This window comes from Oreochromis niloticus, linkage group LG5, assembly GCF_001858045.2.
Source record: "Oreochromis niloticus isolate F11D_XX linkage group LG5, O_niloticus_UMD_NMBU, whole genome shotgun sequence".
NCBI classification, from domain to species: Eukaryota; Metazoa; Chordata; class Actinopteri; order Cichliformes; family Cichlidae; genus Oreochromis; species Oreochromis niloticus.
In genome coordinates this window covers 15524320-15539452 of record NC_031970.2, presented here as the reverse complement: position 1 = coordinate 15539452, position 15133 = coordinate 15524320, and the positions used below count along the sequence as shown (strand labels likewise).

The window sequence follows — 15133 nt, the reverse complement described above, 5'->3', positions numbered from 1 at the left end:
CGTCACCCATCATTCAATTTCCTCTTCTTGCTTCTTAGAAACCTTATCTCTCCTGACTGTGAACGTGAGTGCTAGCTTAACTGTCGTCAAAGGAGTTTGCAAAGAAAAGCGTCTGGACTTCTTTAAGTTGCTTGAAGACGTTTCACCTCTCATCCGAGAAGCTTCTTCAGTTCTAAGGTCAAATGGCCGAGAGTCCCAGATTTAAACCCAGTGGGAGTATCCCCCCAAGGAGGGACAAAGGACCCCCTGGTGATCCTCTAATCACATGCGCCAAGGTGTGAAAGCGGGTGTGGGACCTAATCAGCCAGGGTTTCGGGTGAGCTCATTGTGAAACCTGGCCCCACCTTGTCATGTGAATTCCTGAGGTCAGATGGCCCAGGATGTGAGTGGGCGTTAAGGCATCTGGGGAGGGAACTCAAAACTGGATTATAGATGGCAGACAGTTGGTGTCGTAAACCACCGCCTCTGTTCAAAGATGGTCGCTCACAGTGGACATAGATGGCCTCTTTCACTCCTCTTTCAAACCATCTGTCCTCTCTGTCCAAAATGTGAACATTGGCATCCTCGAAAGAGTGACCTTTATCCTTAAGATGCAGATGGACTGCTGAGTCTTGTCCCGTGGAGGTGGCTCTTCTATGTTGTGCCATGCGCTTGTGAAGTGGCTGTTTGGTCTCGCCAATGTAGAGGTCTGGGCATTCCTCGCTGCACTGTACAGCATACACCACGTTGTTAAGTCTGTGTTTTGGAGTTTTGTCTTTGGGGTGAACCAGTTTGTGTCTGAGTGTGTTGCTGGGTCTGAAGTACACTGGGATGTCGTGCTTGGAGAAAACTCTCCTGAGTTTCTCTGATACACCGGCTACATAGGGGATAACAACGTTGTTGTGTCTGTCTTTCTTATCCTCCCTCGCTGGTGTCTGATCTTCTTTTCTGTGCCTCTTTGCTGACTTTATGAACGCCCAGTTCGGATAACCGCATGTTTTCAATGCTTCCTTTACATGTGTGTGTTCCTTCTTTTTCCCTTCAGGCTTAGAGGGAACATGTTCTGCCCGGTGGTGTAGGGTCCTAATTACTCCAAGTTTGTGTTCCAGAGGGTGATGGGAGTCAAAGAGGAGGTACTGGTAGCTTAACTGTCCACGCGAGCAAGTTAACACCTTGGTCACCGGGCGGTAGCACGGTTCGCGTTTCGAGTCGCCTGCTCTTCACCACAGAGCCAGATCGGAGAGTGTGTTAGCTGCCACCACGCACCTAGCACAGCAGCTAGCTGACCAAGCTAACTGTCTTTGCTACACACGGTCACCAAGCCAAATAGCACAAGCACTAGCCACCACACTAGCTAGGTCATACTAACTCACCATAGCTACCCGACCGAGAGAAGAAAAAAAGATCAGCGTTAGCCGTCCAGCCATTCCAAGCTAGCTACACCAAGCTTCCTTAATATGGCAGACTGCAAACCGCTGCCCAGATGACAACAGAGACCTCCACCTCACGATACGAGGGTAAAAGGCTCCCCAAAGCAAAGTGCACTACTAAGCAGGTACTGCCGCTTTTCCCCAAATGCGTAGACAAGGTCACACACTGCTGGGCAAAGCCATTTTTGTCACCCAACCCCGTGCAGGGAGCAGCGGTGTTTGGAGAAGGGCATCTACCAAATTCCCACAGTGGAGAATCTGGTGGCTTCTCATCTCCACCCAAACCAGAAACTTTCCATGTCATCTGGTCCGTCCCTGCCCTCCAAGGCCAAATGCCTGCAGTTCTCCCTGGCTGACAGGGCGTATAAATCAGTTGCCACCACCGTGAGGGCATTGAACGCCTCATCGCTCCTGCTAGCCTACTCGGCGGAGCTCCAGGACCAGACTGCTTTGAACCCGGATGCTAGCGAGCTGTGGGAAGAGCTGGGTGTTGTTACTGACCAGTGTCTCCACCTCACTAGAGCAGCAGTACAAGCGGCGGGCAGAGCTCTCGACATCATCGTCCTACAGGAGAGGGCAAGATGGCTGAAAACGTTGGGGCTTTCGGACAGAGAAAAACGTGACATTCTGGATGGAAGCATCGACCCCGCTGGCCTTTTCGGGACCGCTTTTGCCACCATGCAAAGACGGTGCGAGGAGAAAAAGAAAGAGGGAGAGGCCCTGCAGCTGTGTCTCCCTAGAAAGACCCAGGCTGTGCCCCTGCCTCCAGCCAGTCGCTGCACGTTCGCTCATGTCACCAACCGTCCAGCCGGCATGCTGACGTTTAAAATCCCTCGCCGCCCAGCAACGCGGGTCACGGCCCAGGGTCCCCTAGGATCGCAGAACCCTAAGAACCACTGGCCCAGGAAACATGTCCCGCCTGCTGCCGCTCAGGGTACCCCACCACCAGCTAAGCAGTCGGACCGCAAGAAGAAGCGGACTGCCTAACATCCCCCACGGGGAGATTGGAGCCGGACCAGCCTGGGCTCCAAGTTCACTCTAGGGCTCAGTTCCGGAGCCCATTTGGAGAAGTGTGTTCTGCCTCCACCTTTCAGCACCTGGGACTCGAGTTGGATCCTACAGAGTGCATTTCAACAAAGAGACGACGAGACACTGTTCAGCTGAATCAAGCATGTCACAGTCTCACAAAAACACACTGTTTATTAAAAACTCACCCGTTGCATCCAGGCATGTTGCCAAGGGCACGGGAAAAATGTGTGAAAAACACAGAAAGTATGCTGAAAAACATAATGCCCCCACGCACCCAGACACCACCGGGGTCGATTCCCTCAGTGGTGTCCGTCCCCATGAGCGCTGGTCAAGCGCATGCGCAGTCGGGTCTGGCCCGCAGGACCAGTTTCCGCCACAAGAGGGAGCCAAAGCTCCATCTACTGTGGAGTGCCTGTCTTTGGGGCCGCTGTCAGCAAGAATAGAGAGATGGTGAGCTCTCGCTGCGCCAGAATGGGTTGTGAGGACATTAGAGCGAGGCTATCGTTTGCAGTTCGCAACCACCCCTCCCAGATTTCACAGAGTGATTTTCTCTCTTGCAAAAGGCGAATCAGCCAGGATTCTGCAAGAAGAAATAACTACCTTGCTATCAAAGGAAGCAGTACGAGAAATACCCCAGGAGCAGAGCCAATGTGGCTTTTACTCAAAGTATTTTCTTGTGCCCAAGAAGGTAGGGGGACTACGTCCGATACTGGACCTACGGGCTCTGAATCAGCATCTGAGGTCAAACAAATTCAGGATGTTGACGACCACCACTCTGCTGCATGTAGTGCGCCCAGGCGATTGGTTTACATCAATAGACCTGAAGGACGCATATTTTCACATCCCTATTTACCCGCCTCACAGAAAATTCCTGCGCTTTGCGTTTCAGGGCAGAATGTACGAGTACCAGGTCCTGCCGTTTGGTCTCTCACTGAGCCCTCGGGTATCTGTGAAATGCACAGAGGCAGCCATAGCCCCACTGAAGAGGCGGGGCATCCGCATAGCAACATACATAGACGATTGGCTGCTGATATCGAGTCAGAAATAATGGGAAGAGAGCACACCAGGTTGACAGTGGATCATCTGATGGCTCTGGGTTTCACCAGAATCTACGAAAAGAGTGTCCTGCACCCAGCTCAGGCCATCTCTTTCATAGGAATAGCTCTAAACTCCACGTCGTACAGAGCGTGTCTCTCTGTGGACAGAGTAAAAAATATGCTATCACATGCCGGCATTTTTCAGGTTCTGAGATTAAAGTCAGAATTCTGAGAAAAAAGTCAGAATTCTGAGATTAAAGTCAGAATTTTGACTTTAATTTTTTCTCCGAATTATGAGAATAAAGTCAGAATTCTGAGATTAAAGTCAGAATTCTGACTTTTTTCTCTGAATTCTGGAAAAGAAGAAAAAAAAGATGTGCCCATTTTCTTTTTCCCAGTGGCCCTAATCCTCTTCCGTACTTTATGGATCCTATCTATGAAGTAGAGTTTTTTTTTTTTTTAAATAAAACTAACAATAATTGCAACTGTTTTTTTTTAAAAAAGAAATTGTTATTGTTTTTTCTTTCTCTTGGTATTCTCTCACAACATTAACTTAGCTGAGTATTGAGAAGAGCTTTTGTCTGGTTGAAGGTAAATGATTGAACTGGTTTGCAGTAATTCTCATCGACCACTAGGTAGAGACAAACACATTAACATCTTATTAACATTTTCACCACCCTTACCATAATCTCCTTCACTATCTGCACTATCTTGGTACACTTGTGGCAATATCTTCAATGGGAGTTCGTTCTTGGTGTAAATGGATGGAAAAGGTTTCTGAGTAAAAGTGTGCGTGAAGGTGTGAATGTTGATGTCAGGATCTTAGAAATGACAGCTTTCCGCTTTTTCACTCCAGGCAAACTCTGATGCTCAGCAGCTTTTTTGGGGGGGATGAATAGGGTGACTGGATAGCCATCAGCCCTCTCTAGATTTTCGGGAAGCTGCTGCCTCTTCAAGGCTTGCATAATCATGAGTTTCATGCATCCAGTGCATTTTAAAGCTTAACATTTGGTTTAGAGCAGTGAATATGTTTTCTGTAAAGTTTATGGAAAGAACAGACCATTACATGCTTCACACTCATACCCAGGTACTCTGGAAACAACTCAGTGACAACATCAGTGCTTGATAGAGGTTAATAATATTATATTTACTGTTATGTTCTCCTAAAAAGGTCCAGGGGATGAGGGACAGTGACAAAAGGAGTCCAGGTCAAAAAAAAAAGAGACAGGGAGGCAAAATGGTTAAATTAAAAAGTTTTATTAATGCTTCTATCAGTAAATGAACTAAAGGTAATGGTCATGCCGCTATCACCATTTAAAGAAACAAAACAAAACTCAGGCGTCGGTCAATAAACTGAAAAGTAACTAAAAAAGGGTTTGTCACCAAACACATTCCTCTCCACCGAGCAGGATCAATCAATCACCAAACACACACACAGTTCACTAGTTGCAAAACAACATGGCTCTTTGGCACTAGAGCTCACCTTTCTCTGGCCTTAAGTACTTCTAATTGCTGATAGGAGTCAGCTGTACAAAAAAGGTGGCAACTAAGGCAGGAGATATGTGAAGGCCCCTCACATCTTCACATGATAATCTTTAAACGTAATAGACACCTTGTTTTTTTATTTTTTAAATCTCCACCAGGGAGATTATCTATTTGGTAGGGTTTGTGTTTCATTCTGTCTGTAAACACGATACCTCAAGGTTTTGAATGAATTTTGATTAAATGTTTATCATCCCTTTATAACACAAACCTCTGGTCCTGTAGTCATGGAGATGTGGTTTGACGTTACTGGATGCAACAAAAAACTACCTTGAAAAATTACCTTTCCAGTTATTTTTTTTTTTTCAGTTTTAGCCACACTTAATCCAGTTTGTCAACAAAACCAGCAGAGCAGGCATTGGTGCAAATGTTTATTGAGAATATGATGTCTACATGATAACTTGTGTTATAATACCTGTTACATCATCAGTCTTTCCCTGATAAATCACCCATATTACAATGCAGGAATCCAAAACAAATACAAGCTAAACTGAAATGACAACACCTGAAACTAACAGGAACTGAAATAGAAAGAAATAAACAATTAGAAATAAATAAAAACTAAATGCATTGTTGGGAAAACATTTCATTATGAGAGAAAAAAAAGAAGTTGACTCGCTATAGTGTAAAGTATTTGAGGAGCCACATATTAGATAACTGAAGGGGCAAACGGTATTTGTTTATCTGTTAAAATGAAATCTGTGTTTGAATGGAGCAATCCATATAAATGCCAGATAACCTGTTACTTACACAAACACATAATTTTATACATGAAAACATTAAAGCTGAATAATTTGAGATTATCACTTCTGTTTTGCATGATGACCAAAAGTTGGCTTCGTGTCTCTTGTTAAAATAAACAACACAAAAGATTCATCATATTGAACTGAAATTAAATTGCAGTTCAGACTTGATACAATCACTCGATCTGAGGTTTTTTAGTTTGTAACAGTTGGTATCACAGAACTTAAAAGCCACCTTACATATGGTTATAAAGCTATAAAACACCATCCTCTGAAAAGACACAAACACTAAGTGTTTTACCCTTAAATATTATGCTCACTCCCAAAGATTACACACGGTCAGTGAACTATGCTATGAATTACTGAAATGAATAAACAAATTTAAAGCAACATTATACCCCAAATCTATATAAACAAACTGCCCCATTCCTGATTTTCATATGAATAATTAGTAGATAACTGGTTAACTAAGTTGAATAATTTCTCTACAGTTAAATAATATTAATATGAGATAACTGTGTCATAACTGTGGAATGTATTTATTTATTTTTTTAACAAGGATAGTTTTATCATGTGAGCTCTCTAACTAGCTGTCATGCAATCCGTGTGTTTATTTCCACCACTTCTGGCTTCATGCCTATGAACCACCACCCTACTTCACTGTTGCGGGCAACATCTTCAGTGGAATTTTACTCAGATTACTTACGTATGGAAACATCTTCTCAGTGAAAGTGTGTGTGAAGGTGTGTATGTGTGTTTTGGTGTCAGGATCAGAGAATGACACCTTCCCCCTGTTCCAATCCAGCTGAACTCTGACCTTCTTCACTGCCTTTAAAAAGAGAACGGTGGAAGACTCTGGCAGGGAGCGCACTGTGTATTCACCTTTATAAAACCCTAGCCTCCATAATCCAGATTGCGGCTCTCCCTTCCTTTTGGCAGACTCTGCTAACACACCGACTTTCCAGTCTGTGCTGTTTCCAACTTCAACATCCCAGCTGTGAGTGCCTGAGTAAAAGCCCTCGGAGGCCATAGCAATCGGGTAGAAGTCAAACCTCTCTGGATTGTCGGGAAGCTGAAGTTTCTCACTGACGTTCACTCTGGTCAGATCTTCAGAGATGAGGAGATTTGGATGGGCAGAGTTTGGGTCCAGAATCACAGGAGAGTAGGAGACCATCTTCTTCATCTTGTTCCAGATGTTGTAACCCAGGTTGCCCAGGTGTTTGGCCACATCTATCAGAGCTTCTGAGACCACCTGTGGAGCATCCAGCTGGGGGTACAGCTGGACCATGTTCATTGTACCCTTGTAGTCCTGCAGAAAAGCGACGTTTTCAGCTTTCAGCTCCTCCTCTGCAGCTCTGATTGTGGCCGAAAGACCTGCCATCTCTCTGCTCAGAGCCGCAATCTTCTCCTTCATCTGCTGACTCTTCTCTTGCTCTTCTATACTCAGAACAGCCAGCCTGGTCTTCTCTTCCTCATCCAGAAACATGCGAAACATCTTAAACTGCTCCTTGATCTGCTTCTCTGTTTGTTGAGCCTGGGTCTTAATGTGTTTCTCTGTTATATCAAAGTTTCCTTTCACTTTTTGTAAGACCTTCAGTTTGTCCTGTAAGGGTTTCAGGGCTTTCTGGAGCTCTTCCTTGTGATCCTGCGCGGCCTCATCGATGGGCCTGAACTTGTGGTCGACGTGTGCTCTCGAATCACGACAGATGACACATGCTGGCTCCTGATGGTCCAGACAGAACAGTTTGAGTTTCTCAAAGTGCAGACTGCAGATAACCTCAGACCCCGCCGCAGTGCTCTGATTTTTCTTTTTTAAGTAGGCCTCAGCGAGGTTCTTTAAGACCAAGTTACAGGGTGGGTCACTCTGCTCAGACATTTTTTTACAGACTGGGCACTGCTGTCCCAGCTTCTGTGCCCAGCAGTTCTTCAAACAAGTCTTGCAGAAGCTGTGGCTGCATGTCAGGAAAACTGGATCCCTAAAGATGTCATGGCAGACGGGACAGGAAAGATCCTCCTCGGACTGGAAAGACATCTTTTCTCAGAGAGAAGCTGAAAACACACCGAACAGAATTGTATAACAGGAAGGCGGCCAGGCTTACTTTCACTTTTGGTTTGTGTTATAAACATATAATATTTTGTCTCCTTAGAAGGGAAGAAATGTACTCTTACCTTAACTATACTAGTTTCGCCTTGTTGTCCTTTCTCTGTTGAGATTTTAGCCTTGAGATAAATTTCTCACCCAGACAGCGCTTTTGTTTTTCTCAGAGGAAGAACGCCCAGGCTTCCTGCCTTTTTTTTTTTTTTACACATAGCTGAAAGAAAGTAGTCAGGTGGGTGGAGTTTTGTCAGAAAGGAGAGAAAGCTGTGACCTGTTTTAAAGTGCTCCTAAAGTATTCCCATTTTAAAGTGTTTTCAGTAGTTCAGACATGGAAACAGGCAAAAAATAAACTCAACAATAACAACAGCTGTCTTACTAAATTAAAGATCACTAACAGGCAAAACTGTAATTCCACTGAAGTCCAGCAATTATTCTCCTCTTAGCTTTTGTTTCCTATCAACCTGCACCTGGGTGCAATATTGGAAAAATAAAAAGTTGAATGTTTTTTGTGTTAAACTTTCCATTAAAACAGCTTTTAACAAATATCAATTAAAAATTTGTTAGGCAGACATTCAGTGTGATACAATGAATCCACTGATATTAATGTTCTTAGGTAGGATGGCTCAAAATACCTGTAACAATCACAGTAACAAAACAATGAGTGTTAAAACATAATCATAAAACAAAGGGAGAAAAAACAACAATTTTTTTTAATTATTCAGTTGTGAGGTCATTTTTTAATAAAAGAGATTTGTGGCATATTAAGTCTTTTAGGGACTCGTCATGTGAACATGAGTGTGTTCTTCATACATTTTATTTTCTATTGCAGCCCCAAATGTAATATTATCAGACAATATTACTTTGTACTTAGAAAGTCTGTATGGATTTATTTTACATGTTTCAACTAAATTATGAATTAGGGGGTTTTACCTTAAAAGCTAGAAAGATCATTTTTTGACATTTGAAACATTTACATCTTCAAAAACTCTGAGGCCAAATTTACAATACTGAATTGTTTACACCGAGTCAAACCTGCTTCATCAAAGGGCTTCAGTGATCCTTTGGGTCAAATATTCACTGATTTATCCATGTTCATATCTGTGCACCATTTTAAGTTCACTTTGTGTTTGTCTCTACCTAGTGGTCGATGAGAATTACTGCAAACCAGTTCAATCATTTACCTTCAACCAGACAAAAGCTCTTCTCAATACTCAGTTAAAATGCAACAGAGTAACCAGAGAAAAAAAAGGATTCAAAATGAAATATATTTACTGTTACTGTTTAGATGATAACAAACAGCTGCAAATATTGTTAGTTTGATAAAAAATAGTCTACTTCATCTGTTGCAGTCAGTGTTTTTGATCATAGACAGTCACAACCTCATATTACAGCCTTTTCTTTGTGCTTATAGTGTCTAAGTGATCTTTCTATCACAGTCTCTGTATGACACTGAGGTGTTATACAAGTTTGTGTATCCACCATAAAGTAGGGCTGTGTAACCCTGTGTTCATTTTTCTTCTGTTGTACTTACCTTTCTTTATTGCTGTGGCCACTTTCATTGACAGCTGTAGCCAATCCCTCTGTGCTTGACTAATTGAACTGGACCTAACTACTCTGTTTGTGCTCTTAGTGCCTTTTTAGCATTTTAATAGAATTAGCTATCAGATCATTTTCAGTGCAGAACAAAATATCATTTGTTTTATGGATTGTATGGTCCAATTTTGTTGGGTGTAGTTCTAGTATTTCTTTTTAGTTTGTTTTTTATTAGCTTTAATTAGCAGGAAAGAATTGCTTTGCACAATTTCTAAATGCAGTTTGCAACCAACCTAGTATTTTATAGGTTTTAGTTTGGTTTTTTTACACTTGAAGGGAAAACATTGGTATGTGGCTATAAGCGTCAGTCATCATCATCATCATCATCATGATCAACATCATGAATAACATCATCGTCCTCATCAAGAATGCCATTAACAGTTTCACCACCTTCATCGTGATCTCCTTCACTATCAGAGTCTGCACTGTCATGAGACACTCGTGGTAATATCTTCAATGGCAGTTCGTTCTTGGTGTAAACAAATGGAAAAAGTTTCTGGGTGAAAGTGTGTATGAAGGTGTGAATGTTGATGTCAGGATCGGAGAATGACAGCTTCCCGCTTTTCCAGTCCAGGCAAACTCGGATCCTCTGGAGCTTTTTCTTTGGATGAAAGGAGGACGAATCTAGTGGGGAACGTATGAAATAACTACCCTTACTGAACCACACAGCCCATAATCCACACTTAAAGTCTGTTTGTCCCTTTCTTTTAGTTGATTCTTCAGCCACACCAACTAGCCAGTTTGGACTGTCTCCAACTTCAACATCCCAGCTGTGAGTCCCTGAGTCGAAACACTGGGAGCCCAGGACGATCGGATAGCCGTCAAACCTCTCTGGATTGTCAGGAAGCTGCTGCCTCTCTCCAAGGCTCACACTGGTCAGATCTTCAGATATGCAGAGATGTGATTCAGCTGTGTTTGGATCCAGGATCACAGGAGAGTAGGAGACCATTTTCTTCATCTTGTTCCAGATGTTGTAGGTCAGGTTGCCCAGGTGTTTGGCCACATCTATCAGAGCTCCTGACACCAGCTGTGGATCATCAAGCTGGGGGCACCGCTGGACTCTGCTCACTGCAGCCTTGTAGTTCTGCAGGAAAGTGATGTCTCGTGCTCTCAGCTCCTCCTCTGCGGCTCTGATTGTTTCTGAGAGACTTGCTATCTCTCTGCTCAGAGCTACAATCATGTCACTCATACTTGCACTCTTCCCCTCCTCTTCCTCTCTCAGAGCAGTGATCCTGGCCTCCTCTTCCTCATCTAGAAACTGGTGAAGCTTCTTAAACTGCTCCTTAATCTGCCTCTTTGCGTGAAAGGCCTGAACCTTAATGTGTTCTGCTGTTTGAACAAAGTTTCCTTTAACTCGTTCAAAGGCCTTCAATTTGTCCTGTAAGGGTTTCAGTGAGATCTGGAGCTCCTTTCTGTGATCCTGCGCAGCCTCATCGATGGGTCTGAATCTGTGGTTGCTGTGAGTTTTTGAGTCTCTGCAGATGAGACACGCTGGCTCCTGATGGTCCAGACAGAAGAGTTTGAGTTTCTCCGAGTGCAGACCGCAGAGCGACTCGGACTCTGCTGAAGCACTCTGATTTGTCTCCAGTAAGAAGTTCTCACACAGGTTCTTTAACACCAAGTTACAGGGTGGGTTTTTCTTTCTAGATGCACTCTTACAAACAGGACACTGGCGTATTTCTTTCTTTCTCCACCATCTTTTCAGGCAGTTTCTACAAAAGCTGTGGCTGCACGACAGAACAACAGGGTCTCTGAATATGTCTCGACAAACGGGGCAGGACAGCTCTTCTTGGATTCCAGACGACATTTTATCTGTGACTGACGCTGTTAACAAACCACACAAACAGGAAGTTAGACACTTACTAATCTATAGAAGGTACTTCCATATTTTTAGCGCTCTAAAAACTCACGCAAACGAGGTGAAGTAATCCCAAATCTCTTCTCCTTCTGTGGGTTTTGTCTTCTGGTGAATAATATTGTATTTATTACAGAGTTTGGAGTTTCCTCTCAGTTGAAAAAGATCTTCTGCTTCCTCTTTTTAGTAACGTTAGTCAGGAAACACGTGGAGCGCGCTCATACGTCAGAGGTGCTACATCACTTTAAATTTGTTTACAGTATAGAAGATATCAGTTAAAGAGACAGCATCAGCTTCCGTGGATTACTTTAGCCTCTATCCACCAACATGAGTACATATAATGTATCATGATCATGATGATTACTCAGTTGGTGCAGATTTGTCAGCTGCACATCCATCATACGAATCTTGTACACAGCCATGATTTGTTGGACAAAGACAGTTTTTTTTTTTTTGCCTCTGTGCACCACGAAAACTTTTTTTTCAATCAGTCAGTATGTGATTGAAGTTTAGATTTTCAAATTTAACTCAATGAAGTTAATAAAAAAATTTCTTTGTGTAGGAATTACATTGATTTTTATACAAAGACCCCCATTTCACAAGCTCAAAATATAATTAGACAAAGCAACGTCATCTTGAAAATGCGTTGCTTTTGAAACAGCTCTTGTTGTCAGTGACTGTCAGAAGTCTATAACTGCTTTTCCGCAACTGCGCAATCTCTTTTACATTTCCGGCCTTCTTCTTCTTAAGTGTAACCAGTGGTTTGCGCCTTGATGTAAACCCTCCTTTACATTCATGAAGGTATTTATAGATTGTGAAGTTTGTTTTTCTTTACCATGGAAAAAAATATGTGATCATCTTCTGCAGTTGTCCTCAGGCCTTTTCGTGTTGCTGTGCTTGCCAGTGCAATCATATTGAGAGTTCGAGCAAACAGCTAACAATGCACTTTCAAGACTCTTTAATTTTGTAGCATCTTCAACTTAAAAAAAAAAAACTAACTTGAGACTTGAGTCAGTGTGAAGTGGCATCATATGTCTATAAAAGTAGAATTTTTAGGTATCTGTACTTTACCTGTACTTTAGTTTTTATTTTTCTGACAACTTTTTAATTTTGTCAGTGACACATGATAAACTGCAGATTTAAATTTTACATGTAATGTCATAATTTTAATTACTTATTGGATTGGTATATGTGTTTTGATAAATTATAAATGATGTATTTTCATTTTGTGACGCTGGACAGACCCGGTGCACCTAAACGCGTAGTGAGGGTATGCTGGGAACGCCTAGCAAAGGCCCCAGTCCGCGAGATCTTCAACGCACACCTCCGGCAGAGCTTCAACAGCATTCCGAGGGAGACTGGGGACATTGAGTCCAAATGGACCATGTTCAGCATCTCCATTGCCGAAGCTGCTGCATTGAGCTGCGGCCGCAAGGTGGTTGGTGCCTGGTTCGTGGTGGTAATCCCCGAACCAAATGGTGGACACCAGAGGTGAAGGAAGCCACCAGGCTGAAGAAGGAGTCCTATCGGGCTTGGTTAGCTTGTGGGACTTTGGAGGCAGCTGACAGGTACCGACAGGCCAAGCAGAATCCAGCTAGGGCAGTGGCTGAAGCAAAAACTTGGGTGTGGGAGGAGTTCGGGGAGGCCATGGAAAAAGACTTTCGGACTGCCTCGAAGAGATTCTGGCAAACCATCAGGCGTCTCAGGAGGGGAAAGCGGTGCTCTACCTGCACTGTGTATAGTGCTGGTGGAGCGCTGCTGACTTCGACTGAGAAAATTGTCGGGCGGTGGAAGGAATACTTCGAGGATCTCCTTAATCCCACTGACATGTCTTCCGTGGAGGAAGCAGAGTCTGGGGATGAGGGGATGACCCGCCAATTTCAGGGGGCGAGGTCACTGAGGCAGTTAAACAACTCCTTGGTGGCAGAGCCCCTGGTGTGGATGAGGTCCGCCCTGAGTTCCTGAAGGCTCTGGACGTTGTAGGGCTGTCCTGGTTGACATGCCTCTACAATGTTGCGTGGAGATCAGGGGCAGTACCCCTGGACTGGCAGACCGGGGTGGTGGTCTCCATCTTTAAGAAGGGGGACCGGAGGGTGTGTTCCAACTAGAGGGGGATCACACTCCTCAGCCTCCCTGGGAAAGTCTATGCCAGGGTGCTGGAAAGGAGAGTTCATCCGCTAGTCGAACCTCAGATACAGGAGGAACAATGTGGTTTTCGTCCTGGTCACCGAACACTGGACCAGCTCTTTATCCTCTCAAGGATACTTGAGGGCGCATGGGAGTTTGCCCAACCAGTCTACATGTGTTTTGTGGACTTGGAGAAGGTATTCGACCGTGTCCCTCGGGGTGCCCTGTGGGAGGTGCTGCGGGAGTATGGGGGAGTCTGGCCCATTGCTACAGGCCATTCGATCCCTATACAACCGTTGCAAGATCTTGGTTCGCATTGCCGGCAATAAGTCGGACTCGTTCCCGGTGGGTGATGGGCTCCGCCAGGGCTGCACTTTGTCACTGATTCTGTTCATAATTTTTATGGACAGGATTTCTAGGCGCAGCCAAGTGGCGGAGGGCTTCTACTTCGGTGGCCTCAGAATCTCGTCTCTGCTTTTCGCGGATGATGTGGTTCTGTTGGCTTTATCGGGTGATCGCCTCCAGCTTGCACTGGAACGGTTCTCAGCCGAGTGTGAAGCAGCGGGAATGAGGATCAGCAGCTCCAAATCTGAGGCCATGGTTCTCAGCCGGAAAAGGGTGGAGTGCCCACTTCCTGCCCCAAGTGGAGGAGTTCAAGTATCTCGGGGTCTTGTTCGCGAGTGATGGGAGAAGGGAGCCGGAGATTGACAGACAGATTGGTGCTGCGGCCACAGTGATGCGGACGCCGCACCGGTCCGTCGTGGTGAAGAGAGAGCTGAGTGTAAAAGCGAAGCTCTCAATTTACCGGTCGATCTACATCCCTACCCTCACCTATGGCCACGAGCTATGGGTAGTGACCGAAAGAACGAGATTGGGGATACAAGCGGCGGAAATGAGCTTCCTCCGAAGGGTGGCTGGCCTCTCCCTTAGAGATAGGGTGAGAAGTTCAGCCATCCGGGAGGGGCTCAGAGTAGAGCCGCTGCTCCGCCACATCGAAAGGAGCCAGTTGAGGTGGTTCGGGCATCTGACAAGGATGCCTCCTGGGCGCCTCCTGGGTGAGGTGTTCCGGGCATGTCCCACCGGGAGGAGGTCCCGGGGCAGACCCAGGACACGCTGGAGAGATTATATCTCTCGGCTGGCCTGGGAACGCCTTGGTGTTCCCCCGGATAAGCTAGAGGAGGTGGCTGGGGAGAGGGAGGTCTGGGCTTCTCTGCTTAGACTGGTGCCCCCGTGACCCGGCCCCAGATAAAGCAGAAGAAGATGGACGGATGGATGGATGGATGGCATTTTGTGAAATCTCCAGCAAAACAAACAAAGCTATACAAACTTGGTTTATTCAAATACTGGGTAGTTTTGTCCAGAATAAACTGGTTAGTTTGCAGTACTGTGGCAAATTCGCAGTAAAGCACTGTGTTGGACTGATACACTGTGGTTGTGGTGCTCATGGTCAGATTTAGGGTTACATCAAGTGTAGCAATTTGCATTCAGGTTGACGATGCTTGGATTAATTAACTAAATTGCATCTCTATACCAACTGTATACTGTCTAGCATAAAGATAGTATAAACAGTACAGTGTCAGTGTAGGCGATGGACATCAGTCAAGACAGCAGGTCAGCTGATCACTGCATGTACACTAAGAAAATCTACCGAAGCTCACATTAGAAAATTACTGTGAGTTGTGATTGTTTTCCATGTGCTG

The 15133-nt window shown here is 44.6% G+C and overlaps 2 protein-coding genes across 2 annotated transcripts; both read right to left on the bottom strand.

Annotated features, from left to right (window-relative positions):
- Nucleotides 1–5270: 5270 nt before the first annotated feature.
- LOC106096446 (E3 ubiquitin-protein ligase TRIM39-like) lies at nt 5271–8075 on the bottom strand. The gene is made up of 2 exons (XM_019359173.2): nt 7930–8075; nt 5271–7809 (listed from the first exon to the last, which is right to left on the bottom strand). Exon 2 carries the CDS (start codon nt 7790–7792, stop codon nt 6413–6415), a length of 1380 nt encoding a protein of 459 aa, XP_019214718.1. The 5' UTR covers nt 7793–7809; nt 7930–8075; the 3' UTR covers nt 5271–6412.
- A 1029-nt stretch (nt 8076–9104) lies between these two features.
- LOC100711390 (zinc-binding protein A33) lies at nt 9105–11501 on the bottom strand. Its single transcript, XM_013273230.3, has 2 exons — nt 11362–11501; nt 9105–11275 (listed from the first exon to the last, which is right to left on the bottom strand). Exon 2 carries the CDS (start codon nt 11256–11258, stop codon nt 9756–9758), a length of 1503 nt encoding a protein of 500 aa, XP_013128684.1. The 5' UTR covers nt 11259–11275; nt 11362–11501; the 3' UTR covers nt 9105–9755.
- Between the last annotated feature and the right edge of the window lie 3632 nt (nt 11502–15133).